At 37.6% G+C, this 21,696-nt stretch overlaps 1 protein-coding gene across 10 annotated transcripts in view; it reads left to right on the top strand.

Moving 5' to 3' along the window:
- TBC1D5 (TBC1 domain family member 5) overlaps positions 1 to 21,144 on the top strand; it is a 317,122-nt gene extending 295,978 nt beyond the window's left edge. For all 10 annotated transcript variants that reach the window (XM_032746741.3, XM_030264948.4, XM_030264947.4 and 7 more), the window contains 3 exons: positions 9,889 to 9,968; positions 10,724 to 10,900; positions 17,268 to 21,144. In XM_032746741.3, the coding sequence (XP_032602632.2) occupies positions 9,889 to 9,968; positions 10,724 to 10,900; positions 17,268 to 17,561 (551 nt within the window). In that variant the 3' untranslated portion in view covers positions 17,562 to 21,144. The remainder of the gene's footprint in view (positions 1 to 9,888; positions 9,969 to 10,723; positions 10,901 to 17,267) is intronic.
- Positions 21,145 to 21,696: the final 552 nt, after the last annotated feature.

The raw sequence follows: 21,696 nt of genomic DNA, 5'->3' as shown, positions 1-21,696 counted from the left end.
TATCAGGGCATGTTACCATGGTAATGAATGATGGTCCTGAAATATTGCTACTTAGTGCTATGGGTAGAAATTAGAAATAGGGGTTTCATTATTAAAATGGAGGAAAGACATTTTGTGATCTTGTTCTCCATCATAGGGCTGTGCATTAGAAAGAGCTTTCCTTTTCTTCCCTCTCTCCCTTAACCACTGGAGTACTGCTCAGGGGAAATTCCTTTTAACACCTCCAAGGACAAATGTCAAAATTAGGTATGTGAAATGGCAATATGGGGAAGTAGATTTCGCTATTTCTCCCACCTGTTTTCACAAGCTTTCGAAAACAAAATCCTGTATTCAGTTTTTTTCCATTACTAAAATGAAGATACATCCAAACTTGTAAACCTGTCATGTGGCTCTGTTCACAAAATAAATGCAGAATATAACTCAGCTAATAGTGAAAAAGTGTAGTTGTCATAGCTATCACTGCTCCAGCATCATCATAGATGTATTTTCTTGATGTTACTTTCTCACAAGCACTAGCCTTTTTCAGGAAATAATATTGTCACTGGTGGTTTCAGAAATATGGTAATATTCTGAAGCATCTTTCTTTCTGGGAGATGCTCTACTGTTAGTGCACATAAATTCCTCAAGGCTCAATGATTCACAAAGCTGTAATACACCATTTAAGTATTATAATATTATTGTCATAATGTTACTTCTTCTTTGAAGAATTTTGATTGTTTCCTCAATTCTTGCATTATGTGAAAATAAAAGCATCAAGCTAGCAAGTGCATTCAGAAAAAAAGGTTTTTCCTGGTAACTGGTAAATGTAACATCTGTCTGATGTCATAGAGTAGATAATGAAAAACATATGAGACATTCACACAAACAGCACTCAGGGGGCCTGATAGTGTCTGTTGGAAGATTCCTCTCTTGTCCTTCACATTGGACATGGGACTGAGTTTGAGGTGTTCAACATGGAGTCGATCTGGAGTGTTTCAAAGAGCAAAGCTTTTTTACATTCCAGGTTCAAGCCTGTTAAATGGCAGTTCAGGTGACACCAGATAATGACACTGTTGTCTGACACCATCTCCATTCTAGTATCTTCAGGGTTAGGACCATGTCTGCACTGGCCCACAATTAAAGTGCAGGTTCTTAAAAAAAAGTGAATTAAAGCCTTGGAGAAGTATCAGCCCTCCCCCTCCATAGGCAAGTACCAATATGAGAGATTGTGGAAGTTCTATATTAACTTGCCAGTTTTGTTCCAGAAAGAAAATTTCAAAGTGTTGTTTCTTTATATGGGACAGGAGCCAATCCATCCCCACTATCTCAGACAGAAGAACCTACCATTTGTTTCTAACATGGTTTCAGACCTCCAAGTGTGGGAAAGTTTACCAAATGATTACACACATAGCAGAGGAAGTCCTTCTTATGAGAAGCAATTTAAAGGAATGTTGGTTCAGTATTAACTTGGATATGGAGATCTTTATCTAGAAACTTTTTTTTTTTTGATGGGCAATTTATCAGGTTATAAAAGTAGAGAAACTAAGGTAATTCCCCACTTGCTTTTGCTTAAGGGCAGCACTATGTAAATGCAGAAGGTTGCTTCCCCAGCTAGCTGAGATTCAGAAGCAATTTAGCTGCTTTCTTGCTGCAAAGAGCCCCAGCTATAAAGCCCTGAGGATTCATACCACTTTTGCAGAGTTAGCTCACAGGGTTCTGCACAACACCCTAGAAAGATGTGCAAAGGTACCCAGTTATACAGAGGAAACATAAGTCTGCATGGTTTTATTAATTTCACCTTCATACTGTTACGGCTTAACTTGAACCAGCTGCCAGAGGGAGATTCAGGAGGGTCTCAGAAATATGTTGCTCAATATCCAGGTCTTTAAATCACTGCTTGTCTTGGAGGCAACATCACAAAAACCTGTTAGGTCTGACCCACATCTAGTAAGTTTATACTTAAGCATCATGGCTTCACTAAGCCAAAGCAAATAAATCCTTCTCTGAGCTACCCATACAGGGCTGTTGGCTTTTGCTTGTGGTGAATTTTACAATTTCACTCCTGCTATCTGTAATATGTTGCTATGTCCTTCACCAGTATTCCAGTACATCTCTGCCCCTGCATTGTGGATTATGGAAGGGATATGGAAAAGCGAAGTTTTCATCTCCCATCCTTCTAAACACCACCAGCATCCTGCCTTTGGAGTGGCATGTCAGCTCTCAGCTTTCATAGGTAGCCTGTAAAAAACTGCATGTATTTACAAAATGCCCAGAAATTACGCTATCATGGTAACAAGAAAAATGAAAACCAATCTTTTGAGAGTTCTTTGCATGGGATCACAGTACAGCCCTGCCACAAACATCAAGCAGTGCTGGTACTTGTATATTCACTAGCACTTTCTCACATCTCCTAGACAAATATTATTTGGAAGATTTATTAAAAACAGTTCAAAAAGCCACCTTTTCACTGTGATTATTGCAAGCACCAAGAGCAAGGGAAAAAAATACTAAAATAAATAAATAAAAACCTACAGGATATAGTTGCTAGTATAATTTTAGTTGTTGTATGAAATAGCATTTTTGAAGGTTTAATTAGACTGATTTAATTCCTTCCTCTTTTATCAGTCAGTGCAATTGTTATAAGGATGCATTTTATTTTAAAGATCATTTGGAATGGGGAAAGGAGAGGAGGAAGTTGATTTAATGCTCAGTATTTAGGGACTGACATACTGCCCAGTATAGATCTGGACACAGTGCATGTTAAATGTATACAAGATGGTACTGAATTCTTGTATTATGTGTCATGTGATGAGATGAAAGGTTATGACATTTTTGTAAAGATAAAATGAAATGGAAATTATTTTGCTGCCCTGTTCTGAAATGAAATACTTCAGCATTTGTTGAGGAAGTAAATGCATTAAATGAGTTCTCTTATGCTTGGGATATAAATAAAATAATCCATGGTTTTAAATCCAGTGTGATTAGAAATCCTATCAGTATAAAATGCCACATCAAACACAGACCCATGAGTCTAAGGGATTGCTGTATTTGGTTAGGAATAATGATGTAAAATAACCTATAAAAACAGCATATAAAGAAAGAACATTAGCAAATTTATTAAATCAAATGTAGGAATATTTACTGGGAAACAAGTATTTGTTGTACAGACTTCCTTTCAGACTGTCACTTCTGGTCATTTTACAAATACATATACTATATATATTTATAGTATATGTATTTGTAAATACATAAATACAATATCATTTGTATAGTATGTATATATATATGTGTATATATATATGAAGAATAAATGTGTAATTCTTCATGTTCCATGAGTTGTAACCACCTTTTTGTTTCTTAAGGATAGGTCTTATGGCCAGAAACAATTGGTTCAACTCAGAGTGAGCCTCCTTTCTTTCTATAAGAACTATGCCAGTCTTGAAAGTCCAGCTGTGGTAGGCACCTACAGATGCTTTCATCCCAGTAGTCTGACTGAAAAGGAGATTAAAATAATCAAGGTTACATAGCCCCTCATTACCTGATTAACAGCTTTCCTTCCAACTTGCAGTGAATTCCCATTGCTTCCTCCCTGCTGCTCAGTGAGCATCTCTTTTACACTGAAGTGTGCTGACAATCCACCCTTTCCTTTCCAGCGTCTCTTAGGCAGTGGTTTCTCTTCCAGTTCCATCTTTAAGGAAGTAAAACCTTAGCAGAAGCTAAATTGTTGTAGGACTAAATTGTTAGTTTCCCCATTATTTTAATAAATATACAGATGTAAGGTATATGTTAAGCATAATCTGCTTACTGTGTGTAAATTAGAGTTTACAGCTAAGAATTGATTTTTTCTTTGAGCAAGAGATGGACAAAATGACTTCATGACCCTTTCCAATCTCCTTCTTTGTACATCTGCAATTCTGTGCCTTGCTATGAGTTGATGATTGGTAACTTTTTACTACTGTTTCTCTGATGTCACAAGCATTACCACACTTCAAATCTTGATGAAGTGGTGGTGCTCTGCACAACACATGAATCAGAAGTATAAATACATCACTTATATTCAACACTGTATAAATCATTTACATCCAAATAAATGTTTTGAAGAATGCAGTGTTTCACAGATAATTTCAGATTTTTAGAATCTTCAAGTTCTTTAAGACTCAAATCTTGCTAAGTGGTGCTTTTAATATAATGTGTAATTGTTACTAGAAGTGTTGGCATTCACAGTGAGATAAGTAAATGAAAGGCTGCTTAGCAGTGTTGCCTTCATCAACACTTAGATCACAAACACTATTGTTTTAGAAGGGAATTTAACTCCTCTCATTTGTATTTTTAATGCTGGAAGGAAAATGCAGTGGTTGGAAACATACTGAGTTGTATTATTAAACAGCAATATCACTATGTCATACAGCATAGTCTTTCTAGAAAAGCCACAAACCAGTGTTGAGGTCTAGATTCATTTTTGTGCTACTCTGACCACGTTCAGGTAGGAAAGCAGTATTTGTTGTGAAAAGAGAGAAAGGTTGATTACCAGAAGCTAAAGTCCCATTCTGTCCTTCTAGCCAACTTAATGTTCTTGAAGAGGCAGTCTTGCTGTCACTAGGATATTGTGCAGGGAATGTTGGAAATATTTTCTGTAAACCCTGGGATTTCATAAAGACAATCAGACAACAGTACTGGAACAGTCCAGAGAGTTGGCTGTGCTTTGACGTATGTGGGAACACTGGGATTTTTTGGCTTTCCTGTTTTGGAAAAATGAAGAGTGTAGAAATACCCTCAGTTCTCTCCCTGCTCCTGCCTACGATGGAACTGAGAAGGTACTTCTGCATTCTGAGTTTGAGCTCTCTTCTCAGTAGTGAAAACAAGGGTGAAAAAAGTCAGTTTAACATGACTCTGGCGCTGTTGCTTGTTCACAAGTCATTGATCAGGAGCTAGTAGTAGAAAGCAGCATTCATAATACAGCTTGCAGCTATTTTGAGTTAGCTCCTCTCAGCAGGAGTCATCTTCCTGGAAAGGCCCCACGGAGACCAGCTTAAAATAGAAATCATTAGGAGGGAGATGCTCTGCAAAAGCAGCAGTGAGAAAAAACAAAGAACCTCAGAGAAGTTCAGTTTTCTCTGCATCCATCTGATTTTATGTCAAGTGTGCTTTGTGCCTTCATCTGGCAGGGTGTTTGTCTCCCACCTCCTCAGTGGAAGGGAAGAGGTGCAGATTTGTCTTCTGGATGGATGGGCATGAAGAGATGCCTGAGGGGACCTTGTCTACAGCAGACAAGTTTTCCCATTCATTTAGTGCAGCTCTGGTTGGGTGGTTGGGTTTCTTGCAAAATCTGTATTGAATGCAAGCAAAATTTTCAGTGAAAGTTACTTTATTCAATAAGCCTCTAATATAATTATGCCAAGCCTAACAGCTTTTTCACATTCAGAGAGGAATGTTTTGAATAGCCCCTTTCCCTGGCCTGGGAATTCAGCAGTGACTGCTCACACCATCATGGAATTTAAATCATCAGAGAGCATAAGTTTTCTCTGATTTTCCTGCTATAGATAGCATGTCTTCAGTTTAAAATTTAGCAATTAATTTAGGGGAAGGAAATAGAAATCCTGATTCTTTTAAAAAATTACTTCTACAGTGAGTGTGCAGGTAAAGCGATTCACAATTTGCCATAACTGTAAGAGCAAGAAATAAAAAATATATTTCATCTTAATTTTTAGCTGTTTCAACTGTTGCTAACAAACTCACTACCTGCCACAGTGTTTTTCCATATTTTTTAAAAAAGAACATGAATGCAATCATTTGCATGTTCTGCTCCATAGTTGTAGTTGCATGTAAAGTATATCAAGGCAGCTGATCACAGTCTCACTCAGGAAGTAATTATTGATTTACTGGTCTGGTATCTATCAAACTTAAACAGGTCTGTTCATTTAAGAATAAGTACTCAAAATTTATTCCAATCCATTATATAAAAGGCATCCTTTGAGATGTGAATCTGGTTTGAGGGAATCCATCAAAGTGGATAATGTTGCTGACTTCTGAGGAGAACAATTGGTTTAACAGCTCTGGTATTTCTAAGGCTTAGTCAGGCTCACATTCAGGGTATGACAGTTCATTTTGTGATAGTCAGACATTTGTTAGCACTATTCTGAAACAAATCCAGAGTCTTGTAATGGCAGTCTGGTATCTCATACATCTTACAGCAGTGCTCTAACCACCAGGTGAGAAGTTGCTAAATTCATTTTTTGTTTTCCTCTACTAAGAACTTTATTGAATAAAGAAATATTGTATTTTTCTGCAGAAAAAAATTGGCATCAGCTAAATGAAATCTTGAAAGAAAGAAAAAAAAAAAAAAACCCAAACAAGGCAGTCTGGAATATTTGACCTTAACCTTAGTTTTCTCTGTACAATAGGATTTTGATAACTTTTTAATAACTGCTATCCCGACAGATGAATATTTATAGCACAGAATCAAACTGGACTCAGTTTGAATAATATAGAAATCACATAATCTGTTTGTTTGATTTATTGTATCAATGTGGTTTTTTTAAAGGTAGGAAAGTGTTTTCACTTCCAAATTGACATCTGCATGGTTTTTTAAAGATAATTACTTTTTTATTAAAAAAAAAAAAAAAAAACCAGCTGTGAGGCATCGATAGAGAGCAACAGATAAGGAAAAAATCAATATGTGACCAATTCATTCATATACATGAAGCACTTCTCTCAAAGTACAGTAACATCTCCTATGAAGGAAGAATAAATTATACATCTCAGCTTAAAGTAAAAGTCCTTCAGCTGAGTATTATATCTATATATATATATCAGTATAGCACTCTTGAAATAGTATCTTTTAAAGTATTTCCAGTTGCAAGGGTACCTTTTGAGGTACAGAAAGGTAAAATAAGCTTTTGTCTGCACTTGGGAGCTTATTTTCCCTCTTCATGTCAGCAACTGACTGCCCTATGAGGACCCTCCAGCAGTGGGAAGACCTTGGATGAGAGTCCCCAGTGAGGATGCTGTGCCCTGGCACAGCTGTTCACAGGACAGCAGCTGCAGAGCACATACCATCCTTCTTGCCATCCCTCCTCTTCTTCCCACCTCTCTTTCCAGTCCATGCGGATTTCAAAGGGGGTCCCAGCAGAAGGATGTGATCAAGGAGGCACTCATGCAAAATCACGTTGACTGTATGCTTCACTCATCTAAGGATTATTTTTTTTAATTCCTCCGTAGTCACTAGCCAGGCAAGAAGAATGAGCACTAATAAATTTGGGTTCCATTTATTTCAAAGTTAAAAAGCTTTGCGTTCAAAAGAGATGAGAGCAGCAGATTAGAAGCCATATGTGGTTCAAGGACATATTTAAGAAAAGGATTCATTGCCAATTCCACAAGGAATTCTACCTTCCTTCTGTTTCATTGTGCTAGAGAAGGACATCCCAATTTATGCCTTTGTGCCTCAGTTGCTACTTACTGGCTGTATTTCCTACCTTTTTGCTCCTAATCCTTTTTCCTCTGAAACTAATATTAAAATCTGGCATTAATCTTGCTAAAGTAAATATGTGATGATACAAACATTTCTATTAATTTTTACTGCTGGGTAACTATCATATTCCATTCATAAGTTTTTAGAAATTTCTCAATTCAGTGGCTCATCAAACACGGTTTCAGCTGGGTTTTACAGTGATGATAAATTATTTTCCTTTTTTTTTTAATACTGATTCACAAAACATCTCTAAAGGTTAGTAATAATAGAGTATTTCCACATCATGTGGAATACCTTTCAGCTTTTGTTTTCTTGCTCTTGTTTTCCTGATTTTTTATATTTTCTCCATTAGTCGTCAGCAGGTTGGAGGTTTGCTTTGAATTATTTTCTTGGTCCATCTGCTTAGTTCATGTCCATGCCCATGCCAAATTTTTTAATGTATGGTTTAATATATGTGGGGATCACACACTATGGAATACTTTCCTTTCTAATGCTGAGAAATGGAAAAGAGAGTTGAATTCAGTGATTCAGGCTATGGTCAAGCATGGCTGTCTTGACTATGAAGGCTTTGGACTTCTGATGCTTCACATTCTGGGCCTTTTATAAGAAGGAAATCATGCATTCTTTGAAACAGTGGAAAACAGAATGTAAGTTGCTCTTTTATAAATAAATATTAATATATTTTACTTACCAAATTGAGGGAACATACAATTTAGATATAAAGTAAAAAATCAAGTAAAATGTTGTAATAATTATGGATTTTCTCAATTCAAGATGCTACATATTTGCAGAAAGATCTGGGTTTTTTATTATTTCTGGCCTTCATAATGAAGTGTCTTTCTCATGTAAAATTGTTCAATTGTACAACAATTTGACAACTGTACAACATTGCTGCAGAACATTGCCACTGTAATACAGCAAATAATGTGTGCTAAATAATGTGAGCATAGATCTCCTGGTTCAGGCAGACTGCTTATGCAAAACTGAGTTATGGTACCTTCGCTGATGCTCTTGACCTTGATCACATCACCTTGACTTCTGTCAGCTTTTGCCTTTCATGGTTCTAGACTCTTTTATTCCTTCTACATCTCAGATTGCTTTTTAGTGGTTCATTTAGTATTTAGGTGTGGATCCTTTCTCCTCTTTGCCCTTTCCGTTCCTCCTTTATAGCCATTACTGATTTCTGGCCCGACTCAATTTCAAACTTGTGTTTATACGCAAGTTTTAAATCTACCTCTCCACTTCCAATCTTTCTTCTTGCCCTGTCTCCCACATCTCATTATATTGTTATTTATTCTGTAAACACAAAACTCATACCAAATTACTCAATGCTTTTACTTGAAACATCATATTGTGTCAGAGTTGGCAGTGTCATCATATTTGTCCTTGTCAGGATCATCTGTTAACAGCAGTTCTGGCTTTTCACTGATTTGGGCCCTGAATATGCAGGATGTTGTTAAAAACAAACAAATGCAATGCAGGTGTGGATTAATTGTACAAAGCTCTAATTGTGAAGTACGTGGATACAGATACTCATGAGCAGCAAAGCATTCTTCCCAGATGAGTGTCACTGAGGGATTTGGGCTCAGTCTGTGTATGTAAGACAGGAGTGGCACAAAGAAGTATCCTGTCATTTTCAGTTGACGATACCATCTCATTCTGCCAATCTGTCTCTAGAAATCTCTGCTGTTTTCTTATAGACTGGGAAAGCAGGAGCTGGGAGGCCAGAGAATGAACTGAATCTGCAGTTATTTGAATCTCCAGAGTTATCTGGGCTGTGTTGGAGTATAGCATTGCTTGGGGTTGTTTTCCTGCAAACACGCTATGCCAGGGTAGTGAAATGCATCCTTGAAGGACCATGCTGTGGGTATGGAAGGCAAGAGTCTCCAGAAGTGTTGGTACTACCCTGCTCCTTCTGTCAAATAAGTTTTGCTCAGCCCTGGGTCTTGTACCTAAAAGAAGAGAATAGAAGGGGAATTAAACTTTTTGTAGTCCTTCTATGAAGAAGAGTATTCAAGCATCTGCCGTGGCCATGGGATCAAGATGAACATTGCTATGCTTCTACGTAAACCTTCCTGTGAGATGCAGCAAATTTCTCTGTTTCTGAATGCTTTCCAAAGCATTTTCAGGTTCAAAATTGTATGTAGCACAGAGGCTGATGTGGTCTTCTAGGGGCCAGTAGTAGCCTGAGTTTCTTGGTACACAGGGGCAACAGAAAACCTGCAGAGCAGAGCACCGCTGGAGGCTTCCTGGCAGCAGTGCCAGGCTCAGGCTGTCCTCACCTGTGCAGATAATAAGATTGTCAGTCTCTAGGTTTGGGTACAGAATTGTGTTTGCAGGTCACAGAAGTTTGTTTTGAAAGCATCAGTCAACAGTAAGTAACAGCATGTTTGAGTTTATTTAAAATGTTTTTTCTTTCTATCTTTCTTTTGATGTTACAGGAAATATTCAGGAAGTCATTTTGCAAGAACGCTTGGAAAAAGAAGATGAAATTCTGGTTTCCTTGGCTGGCTTGAAGCAGGTATTACTATTGCTTAGCTTAACCTTCTTGTGCCCTTCAGAACTATTAATCCTTTCTCCTTTTTTCTCCTATTTTATTCTTTCTGTATACTACTGGTTTGTGTTCTTGTAGCTGTTTTACTGGTTCATCAAACCTTGTGGTGTGTTTTTATTTGTAACAATAAAACTCAGCTATAAAGAGTTCAAACAGCTTGCGCAGTATTTGCTCCTGTGGAGGTTTTGGAGGCCTCAGATCACAACTAAAGAAGTGCAACACCAAGTGCTGGACTTCAGCCACACTATCATTTTTCGTAATGCAAAATGTACTTGCTAGACAACAACTACGCCCATGTCCCCATTATTTCATTGTGGCAACACTTGAATATCATTGAATTAAAGGAAAAAATACTACATATATAAAATGAGAATGCTGGCATCTGTGGCTCTGATTATACTGCCCTCTGCTCCCTCAAAATACATTTTATTAAGAGCAATGTGACATATTTTAAACCTGTAATGAGGCAGGGACTAATCTTAACAGTTTTATTCCCTTTCAGTTTCTTGGATAGTTGTTTTCCAGACTCCAATAAAAAACACATTTCACTGTTATTTCTATCTTTAATCAATATAGGTATGAATATTGACTTACTTCCTGTCTTTGCAAAGCAAATATTTTTAGGGAAATGCTGTATGAAAGCAGTCTGCACAGGGCTTTAGAAAATGTAGAGTTCCTCCTAGTTTTTAACTTACAAGCTTTCCCTTTCTATTCAACAACAGATCAAGGATATCCTGAAAGGTTCCTTGCGTTTCAACCAGAGCCAGCTGGAAGCTGAAGAAAATGAGCAAATCACTATTGCTGATGATCATTACTGTTCCAATAACCAGAACAAAGGGGCAAGTGATGTCCTAAAGGGACCTGTAATGACAAAGCAGCAGTTCATCTCAGCACAACAGGTAACATCTCAAGCAGGCCATTGATGGCCTTCCATTTTTTGGAGACTTCCTCTAGCAGACATTATGTGGGAAACACCAGCATTCCTGGTCCATAGGGAGAGTGGGTTAAAAGTGTCTCTCTAGCTACTGCCCTACTCTGATTAATTATTTTTATTGTAGCCTTATGCTCCACACACAGATATTTAAGTCTAAGTGTTAGGCAGTGTTTGGGGGGAGTTCTTTCACACTGTTGAATCACAGAATCACAGATTAATTTCCTACAAAAAAATGCAAAAATTGCAGGTAAATGTTCCCATACCAAATGTTCCCACATGGTTATTCTCATTGTCCTTGTCCTCCAGGATCCCATTATGTAAGAGCTGATTAACTGCATTGCAGGGTATTCATGGCCTGTGCCAAAAAGGAAATAGCAAGGAGGTTGCTTTTACCTTCTACTTCATTGTATTGACTTTCTCCTTGAATCTGTAAACAATGTTTTCATATACAAAACATACAGTCATAGGACAAGTTCATAGACGAAGGGCCCTCTCTAACGGTCAGTCCAACCCAAACGTGATCTTAAAAATAAATACTTTTGTGCCTGCTCATTTCTGTGTTGGAGTTCTATTAAGTCTGCCACCCTGCTGCTGATAACTCACACTCATAAATCAGTGGCAGTACTGTCACCTCAAAGTCTTAACTGAGTCTGCAGTCAGTTCACTTTTGACAAGTGTACTTAGGAACTGCAGGAAATATTTATTCATTTTCAAATAATGATGCAGAGTAATTTTAATTTATTAGACACGATCCCCCTGAGTTAGAACACTATATTAAAAATATATTTTTTAATTGTACTTTGGTATTAGAGGCAATACCAAGATTTATTTTTTTTATACTGAGTATTGGTGAAGAACAAAGCTTTGCTAGAGAGTTTTCATTGCTTGCTTAGCTGTTGTCATTACAATCACTATTTTCTGCCATAATAAAGGTATAGGTTAAACTGATACAGCATATTGGACTGTTGATATAATGGCTTCCTATTTTTCCCCTTGATCTCCTAGCATTTTATATTAAATACCTTTTGTTTTCTTTCCAAAATGGTAAATAATGTTTTTTGATGATTTTTTTACATCAAGAAGCTAGAAGGCAGAATGCCATATAACATGGCAGCAAGCTCTGTGTGTGTGTGTGTGTGTGTGTGTGTGTGTGTGTGTGTGTGTGTGTGTGAGAGAGAGAGAGAGCAGACCCTACTGATGGTGGAGAAGCCTTACTCAGAGGCTGGTCTAAACCATGTATCGTGGACGTGGTGGGACTCTTTGGGTATTGAGAGTGGAGCAAGTGAAGCCTGGTCTGCGCAGATTTCTCTCCAGTGCAGATTTTCAGGGTGATGTACAAGGAGGTCTGGGCTTATCCCAGTGTGTAGTTAGGGTATCTACATCCAGCCCCAGGAACTGAGTGGCATCCATGGCTCCCACAATTTCAAGGCTGCTCATAAGTCAACTATGAGCAATGTGAGTAGAGATTGTACAAGCTAAGCTGCTGCAGAGCATTAATGAGGCATTAGCACTGCATGGTTTATGTTTGGAGGTGCAGTACATTCATATGGATTAGCCTACTCTCCTCTTACCTTCTGTAACTTCCAATTATGATAATGAGCAACAGCACCTCTGATGGAAAGAAAAAGATCAGTGTTAGAAATGGTACTCTAGGAGGACTGGTGGTATCCTTAGTTAGTTAATTAGGGATATTTTGTCTGTCTGTGTAACTACCCCCTAGTTATCGGTGCTGTTTCCAAGCCCTTAGTCTTTAACCACCACACATAAAAAGGAACAAAAAGAGGAGAGCTCTGGACCCCTTTTAATAAAACACAGGACAATAGAACTGCGGAATACTGGACTGTGAAATTAAAGTGTTAATTGATGGGCTCAGTTGTTGGCCCAAACCAGGGCACAGCCCAGGCTTTTAGCTCTGCTGAAGAAAGAGGGCTGCACTGGTGCCCTGGGTCATGCTGGGAGTACTTACAGAGAGCTGCAGGGGGATTAAAAAACAACCACTTCTAGGCATTTTAATGCATTTCTTGCTAAATAAATTTCTACTCTATTTGCATTTTCTGTGACTTTGGTAATGCCTGTAATTCTATTTGGTGTGATTTGTACTGTAGGGATAGTTCTTTGCTGGAGTTATAAGATTATTTTCTAGGATACCTGAAACACTTACAGGTGTAGCTTTTTCTATAAATGAGATTAAAATCTGGTCTTTTGTGCCTGGTTGTTATATAAGAATAAACTATTTATCATCATAGCTTTTTTAAAAAGTATTATTCCTCTTTCTTTGTGTCAAAATCCCTTTCTGCAAAATGAGGAGAAGGATATAGCCCTTCTTTAGAAAGGAAAGCTGCAAAATTAAAAATGCAAAAAAAATTAAGATAAAGGCTAAAAGGAATCAAGCATTTTTTGGAATGTTTGGCTTTGATAGCAGCATGCAGTTGACAAACAGAAGGCTTCTGTTGCTAAATAATGAATGATAATTAACACATTATCTTGCCTTTATGTCTGTTCAAAGAAGGAGGCAAAATGAGCTGCTGTTCTTCTAAGCTTTCTTGATTTGTATCCTTGCAGTTAGTTTTAACTCATTCACAGTGTGAAGGCAAATGAAATAAGCCTGGTCCTAGTAGCTGATATTCATCAGGAAAAATTGTTTGGAGAAGCCATATGGCAACGGGCGTAAGGTTGTTAACTTCCAAAGCTACTGGAAGTATAATTCTGTCATTTTCCATTTATTCAGTAGTGGCAGCAGATGGGAGAAAACATGCTTCACGTCAGCATGAGTTTCCTGAAACAGAAACAGGCAAAAGAAGAAGGAAGGAGGTATTTTACCTCTGGAAATATCAGTTCCAAAATACAAGTGTATGCTAGGGATAGGCAAAGATTTACAGGCAGCCCTTTTATAGGATTTTGGGGTCCATATCTCTGCTTTGCTGCTTCTCTGTTACTTCAGTGAGCCATAGGTCTCCTTAACCAAACCAAAAAGTGTGGGTGGCATAAAGAGTACTGTTGGGAGGCTCAACATTAACAACAAGAAATTGGGATGAGTGGTTTTCTGTATTAAAAAGCAGGATGCTTTTTCAGCTGCACTAGGGAACGCTCTTGAAAGCAGAATTTGGGAAACTGGGGAGTGCCAGAAATAAAAATACTGATCTTGCTGGGCAAGTGTTTCACTAAGTAAGGTCTGTGTCACCCCACGCAAGGTGGAGGTGTGAGGGCTGTGAGGACTGAAATAAAGGATTCTTGATAGCTTGGAATAATAGTGTATAATTTTGAAAAATGAGGCAGTACTGCATTCCCTGAGAGCTTTTAAATAGAAGTGTGGAAAGAGGCCAGGTGAATTATGTGGCAGTGGTTGTTTAGAGGAATGTATATTTCTGTTGTACAGGGTGGGGGCATGGGAACAAAGTTCTGAAATTTTGACTATGGTATTTAGAGCTCCCAAAAAAGTATCAATACAGGCTGGAAGATTAGGGATTGAAAACAGCCCTGCGTGAGAAGGACTAGGGAATACTAGTGGATGAGAGGCTGGACATTTCCCAAATGGGCACTCGAGCCCAGAAATCCAACTGTACTCTGGGCTGCATCCAAAGCAGTGAGGCCAGCAGATCAAAGGTGGTGATTCTGCCCCTCTGCTCCCCTCTGGTGAGCCCCCCCTGGAGCTGGGGGCCCCAGCACAGAAAGGACATGGGCCTGTTGGATCAAGTCCAGAGCAGTGTGACAAAGATGATTAGAGGGATGGAGCACCTCTCCTATGAAGACAGGCTGAGAGAGTTGGTGATTTTCAGCCTGGAGAAGAGAAGGCTCCAGGGAGACCTAATTGTGACTGTTTCGTACTGAAGGGGGGCCTTAAATGAGAGATAGAGACAAATTTCTTAGCAGGGCCTGTTGCAATAGGACAAGGGGCAATGATTTTTAACTAAAAGAGTGTTGGTTTAGATTAGATTTAAGGAAGAATTTTTTTTTTATGATGAGGATGGTGTGATACATTGGAACAGGTTTCCCAGATAGGTGGTGGTGCCCCATCCCTGGAAACATTGATGGTCCAGTTGGACAGGGCTCTCAGCAGTCTGCTCTAGTTGAAGATGTCGCTGTGCTTCACTGTGGGAGTTGGACTATGTGACCTTTAAAGGTCCTTCCAACCCAAAGTATTCTGTGATTCTGTGTTGGTGGAGCCTGTTGGTTGTGCGCTGCCTGTGTCCTCAGCCCCCTGGTGATGGCAGCTGACTCACTGACAGCTCATGAAGACAGCATTTCAAACAGACAAGATGAATACCAAAGGCTACTTGCTAACAAATGATGCCTCAGCTCAGAAGTGTTTAAACAGTGAAGTATCTCTCCGAGTAGGATAGAACTCTGTGGTTTTAACTTCATGGAAACTGCTTGAAGTTTCTGACATTTGAAATACTCTGGTTCTGCATGTATCAGGAGGGTTGGAGATCAATTTTGATAACACTCAGAAAAGGCTAGTTGTTGATCTTTCTAAAACCAATCTGTTGGGTTTTGTATTAATTTTATTAAGACTTCTGTGAAAAGGGAGTTACTAACAAAAATAATAGATGTCAATTTCTATCAGTGTTATGACTGTCTTACATTGGGACAGGTAAAATTTTGGACTCAAGATACTTCCATTTGAATTATGAAGTATTAAAATTAGTTCATTACAAAACAGAATATTAAATGTCATTAAACCTATAGTAATATTAATTATATAATATTATTAGACCTGCATACTTGTAGATAACACACAAAAGTTATAAATTATGAGAATGAGATTTTCTAGAAAGGGAGATATTTGAATCCTTATTAATATAAATTTGGGCAAAATTCTGTATTTTAATATATTTTTCCTATTCAGCTGATATTTATCTTTATTGTGACTTGTGACAATTTTTAATGACTATGCAAATGACAACCATAGACTTCCACCTCCCTCATTTCATTCTTACAGTCATTCATAATCACAGGTGGATTTTGCTTCCTGAGCTACAAGAACATTCTGATCTACATTCAGCAATCAAAACAAGAAAATAATTTTCAGCTGTAATAATAAATTTTCCTAAATTAATTTTGCTGGTGGTCATGGATTCTCTAACTGCAGCTGTGGCTGATGCTTGTAGTACTCCAGTTTTTTATACCATACTGTAGACTCATCTTTATCTCATTCAGATTATTCCTGGTTTTTTTCTTTTCTGTAACTGCTTGCCTTTTTTTTTCTTTTTTCTTTTTTTTTGTGGAAAGGCCACAGGTGTAGGGCTTGTATTGCCATAAATGAGGGTGCACATTTCCCTTTACTTTTCCTTTTCCTCAGTCTTGCATTCATGTAAGCAAATATATTGGTTTTGGCATCACACCACTTCAGGATGCTTGTACCTACAGGCTGTTTGGCAGGTTGCATTATTAATCTGAAAAAAACCTGTGTGGAATCAACGAAGAAAGCAGTCATGTTCTTGCCAGGGGAGCATAGCACTAGACAGGAGCTGAATGCAGCTCTTGCAGCGGGAGACAAAGTGTTGTCCATTTGAGTTTCAACCAAGCTAAAAGGCTGCCAGTTGTCAACAAGTCAGAAATCCCACTCCAGTGTGTATGGCAGTCTCTCTTTCTAATTACATATAGCTCTGACTGGAAAAACTGGGATTCTGAGTGTGGCTAGTATAATGGGATATAAGATTGAGGCTTCATAGAGTTTTCTGATGCTCTGATGTATGGTCTTGAGCTACTACCTAAGTGCTCAGGGACACATATTTCCCAAGGTCTAACCAGACAGAATTGGGATTCCCAGACCTTCATTTTCTGGAAGAGTTGATTCAACAACACTAACCCTGAAAGCTCTGGCACCCCTGGTTTTTTGAACCCAAGCTGGTGCACACTAAACCAGGTCTGTGGGTGGTTCAGATTTCACAAGTCAGGGTTTTACTCGGAAATTTTATATCAAACCATTCTCCTGACAAGCTCCAAAATGCTATTGTACATGCAAACCAGCAAAACATTTCTCAAAACTACTTCACTAAATGCTACAGGAACCTACTGTAATTGCTTAAAATCTTTGCAGCTGTAATATCTTTTATGCTTGGCTGCTGTGGTCACTGTGTGGATGCACTGTGATGAGACATATAAGACTGTGAGTCCCTTCCAGCTCAGAATATTCTGTGATTCTGTGAAATAACAAATTATGTTATCCAAAGTTAATATCCACTGTATTTTTCACTTTGTTTAGTCATTGCCACTTCTGGATAATAATTATTCCTTTGTCCCATTCCCATATGCCTGACATTCTTCATAAACCTCATTATATGATAATACTGGTGCTTACTTCAAGTCCTTTCTATGCCATTGTTTCACAGACTACAACTGACCCAAGCACTAGTGAGAGCAAGAGTGCTGATGACTATATTATGGTTTCCAAAGAAGAGGAGAGAAGTAAAAGTGCTGCTCCAGAGCCGGTGCAGGCCCTTCAGGCGCACAAGGAGGCAGCGGTGAAGCCAGAAGCTCCATCTCGTTCTTCTTTGATATTTTCTGACCCTCTGATGGCTTCCATTTCAGCCTCCTCCAGCAACCTGAGCTCCAGCCCTGATGACGACAGTAGTAATAACAGCAAAGATTCTGACTTTGCTATTGTTAGCCCACTGGACATCTAAAGAAACAGGTTGGGAGAGTTTGGGAAATCTGTCATTACAACTCAGCTCTAATTTCTATGAATCCACGGGTTGGATAGTTCTTTGGATTACAAGGACAGAAAATAGATAAAGGTAGCCCATTTCAGGTGTCAAAAGCCTAAATTAAAATAAAAAGGCAAGCAAACAAACAAAAAAAGACATAAATTTGCTACTTTAAAAAAATTATATATACATTTTAATAACTGCCTTAAATAAAGACCCAGTAAAACCCAGTTCTAATATAAAGTTATTAATTATGCTGTTATCCTACTTAGGAGCTTTGTTACTATAGAACTGTTGCTTTCCCAAAACATAAGAGTAGTATATGCTAGGTACCATAATGGAAATGTGTGGATACTTGGCATCAGACCTGAAGCAGCAAAGACAGGCTAGATTTAATATTGTCCTTTTACAAAATATGCTTGACTGGGTTTTCTGTATAAGAAAGGGTACTGTTTCTTCAGAGACTGTGATTAGAGAAGTAGGGAATGAGTATCAAAAAGATTAAAAGCATCATCCTGGTAGGAAGTTTGCTCTCGCTTGAGGAATCCTAGTTTCTTCATTTTCATCCTGCAATGGCCTGAGGTGTGTTCAGGGCAGAGGTTTGTGTAGTTGTTCCTCAGTGCTTACAGGAGACTTATGTGACAAAACTCCTTGAGAATGGGGACCTACACAACAGAGCCTTATTTGCCTTTCTCTAATTTTTCCCCTTGAGAGTTCCCAGTTCATCTCTTTCATTCTTTATCTTTGTCTACTTTTACTTCCCCTGGCATGATTTTTTTAATTTTACTCTAGACTACCCCAGTTAAAAAGTAGGTGCAAGGGAAATAACAGTATTTCATAGTGTAGATCTGAGCTGGTTGAACTAAAGCTAGCCCGAGTATGGTAACTTACTAGGGAAGGTTGCAAAGTGAAGTGAAATGTTCATAATTAAAAGCACTTTATGTCTCATTGCTATTATCTTCTATAGACTCTGTTTACATATATTCCTATATGATTTCTGTATTTCTAATCACAAGAAACATAATGGTGCAGCAGCGTTAACCAACAGAAAGTTTCTAATTAACTCTGTTACTTATTCTTCTATGGAAAAGTGTATTTTCTTCCCATCAAGTCCACAGTACATTTAGTAACAGCTTTTTTCAAGTGGATAAGGGAGGGCTTTCTGTACTTTCTAATTCGTTTAACCTCTGTTGGAATTCACAAAACAAAACTGGTGGTGAGTAGACCGCTCCTCTTGCAGGACCTACACAGAGTTAGCTTTAGGAAAGTACATTAGTATGTCACTCTGTCACAGCAGCAAAAAAAAAAAAGCATTATTTGCTTTTAAGATGCATATACATTATACCATGCAATAACTTCCTATTTGCATGGCAAAGCTTGTGTTTGTTCAAAGTTATGAAATTGTAGTTATTTGCTGCTTAGTCTGTAACTGTAAATTAAGTACTGTATCCCAAAGATGAGGTGACATGTAATTTGCTGGTCTTAGATTTTAAAGATCTGTGTCAGTGACTGAAGAGTTAATTGTCATGTAATTAGATGGTAGCTACCATCCTTACATGTTCAAAAGCCACCATGTAGTTCTTCAGAGATTATTTGTGCCTTGTAAAATGTTAAAATAGTAGAAAGTTGTGAGCAGGCATAGCATCGCACCTCTCTGCAACAGAGTGATGCAAACAGTCAGATGACTATTTAGATGAAAGATCCTAACATTTTGGAGAGGTGTTTATTTTGGTTTCATTTTAAGCTTCATGAAAGATCACTTTGGAATTAAGTATGCATGCCTGTCTCCAGTTTATTTTATTACCCTGAGTTTGCATGAATGCCAGGGGATTGGGTGGCTGGTTGATTTAACTTAGGTCTTTCAAGCTTTTCTAGCCTTAACATATGCAGCAAGGCTTGTGGCTCCATCAGCAAAAGATGGCTGTTGAAGAAGTACCTGTGGAAAGAGGAAGGAAATATTCTGGAGACAGCAAGAAAAGTTTTATATTCTGTGATACATGAACCTTCAAAGATTCCAGTAGCTTGGCAGGAGAAAATGTTTTTACTTCTTTTTTATTTTTTTAAGCATCAGTCTTTTGATTTCTATTCTAGTAGGTTGTTTCAGGGATCACATTGCTATTTTCTTGAACAGTCTCATTGCCAATGGAAGAGTGTGATTTGTACAGGTTTTTTATTTTTGTAAATGAGTTGTATCTTTAATCTTGCATATTTTAAAAAGTAGTGAAAGTATATAAAGATTTTGGGAAGTTTCTAAGAAGAATCAGTGAATACCTATAAGCTGAATGCGTATCATGCCATGTGATATGATAAAAATCTTCCAAAGCAGAGAGATGATTATACAAATAAGATCAGAGTAACTCCAGTAAATGAATCTGGTTTGGTTGTACCATGTCCTTTTACATCTAAAATATGTTTTCTCTGAAATTTTATCATAGTGCAGAGATAATTAAAAGTATTTTATTATATTCATTAAGTTAAAAACTTGTGAGTTAGATAAAATGTCAGATCATCACCCTGTTTTGTGTTATGTTAAGAATATACTGAAAGAGAAATTGTCATTTAAAATACAAGATTACTCTTTTTCTCTGGAAATGACCTGCTCATAATGTTCATGGATAACAATAATCAGATAGAAAAATTATAAGCATTGCAAATTGCTGATAAAAACTGATGCAGCATTAAGACTGCTGATCTGAGACTGTTTTACTGTATCTCACATCTGTAATTTATTACTTTAAAGTCTCTTGCATGTCATGTCAGTTGTATGTACTGCAGAAGGGCAGTACCATATTTTGACTGGGTATTGATTTAGTTGTGGAGCTTTGTATCTTTACTCTGGAAGAACATTTAGCCTGCTTTATTAAAGAAAGAATTAACAAACTTTCTGGGTTGTGTTTGTGCTGTTTTCTCAAAAAAGAGGGAAAGCTTTTTGGCTAGAATACTGGAAGTAAAATTTCTGAGAGTTAGGATGATTAAAACTTTAAAACTCTCTATATAAGCACAAAGTTTATTAATACTTTAATCAGATTTTATGTATGTAATCCAGGGAATAAAACTGCTTGTCATTTATCTCAACTAAATATTATAGTATATTTCCTGTTTTACAAAATTTCTTGTATCTGAAAATGAACCAGTATATAACTATTTACCATGACATAATTTCTCTGTAATTTCATGAAGCTCGGTATAGTGTCATCATTGTTTCTCAATAACCATGCTGGTATCTATACAGTACATTTCTGAATCTCTATACTTGAATTCACATTATGAACTCTTTCCCATGATTCTCCAGTATGTTCTCTTTAAATGGCATAGAGGCAACTATTTTAAAGATTATATTTCATATTTAAGGTGTGTTTGTACCTGGCAGTTACAATGTCATCAGTTCAAATACATCCTAATGTGAACAGATTTTCAAATTCTTAATGTCAGCCCTTAAATTATACTTTTGATTTTGTGCTGCATGTGTTGGTCTAGAATGAATGGTTCTAATGGTTTATTAGACTTGAAAAGGTACAATTTCATAAAATAAACTTAATTTGGCTACAGAATAGTAATTACACTGTCTTGTAATCTGTGCTGTTCTTTTGAGAGTAATTATATACAGTCTGTGCATTAGTGTTTGCTGTGTCCCCCAATCTGCTAGACTCTGGCTTTAGTAGTTAGCTAAATTTAGAGATGAAAGGGCATGAAAAAAGGTCATTAAAGTAACAGCAACTTGAAGCATGCACACAGGCAACTTGCTGTCCTGCTTCTCACAACTTATTTAACCACTGAAATGGTAAGGGAGGTTTTAGGTATGTGGGAGGATCCTGCAAGAGGCAAAGTGCTTGACTGTAGAAACAGACAATGAGTGGAAGGGATGCATCTTGAGACTCTGAAGTTATGGGTTCTTTAGGGCAGGAACCATGTTTTTCTCTGATGTTGTACAACACAAACACTGTCAAAATTAGGATAACAACAATAATGATGTACTCATTATTTCACCACATTTTGCTCTTTCAAACTGCAAGCTAGATTTAATCCAGTAACAGTAACTCAGCTGACAGCAGCAGTGTTGGAGCAGCAGAATCTGGTCCCACGCTGCTGAAATAAGTGCAGATGAGGAACAGTA

The sequence above is a fragment of the Taeniopygia guttata genome, chromosome 2 (assembly GCF_048771995.1).
Source record: "Taeniopygia guttata chromosome 2, bTaeGut7.mat, whole genome shotgun sequence".
Classification (NCBI taxonomy): Eukaryota; Metazoa; Chordata; class Aves; order Passeriformes; family Estrildidae; genus Taeniopygia; species Taeniopygia guttata.
Note: the sequence above shows the minus strand (reverse complement) of the source record. Positions and strands in the feature narration are given on the sequence as shown.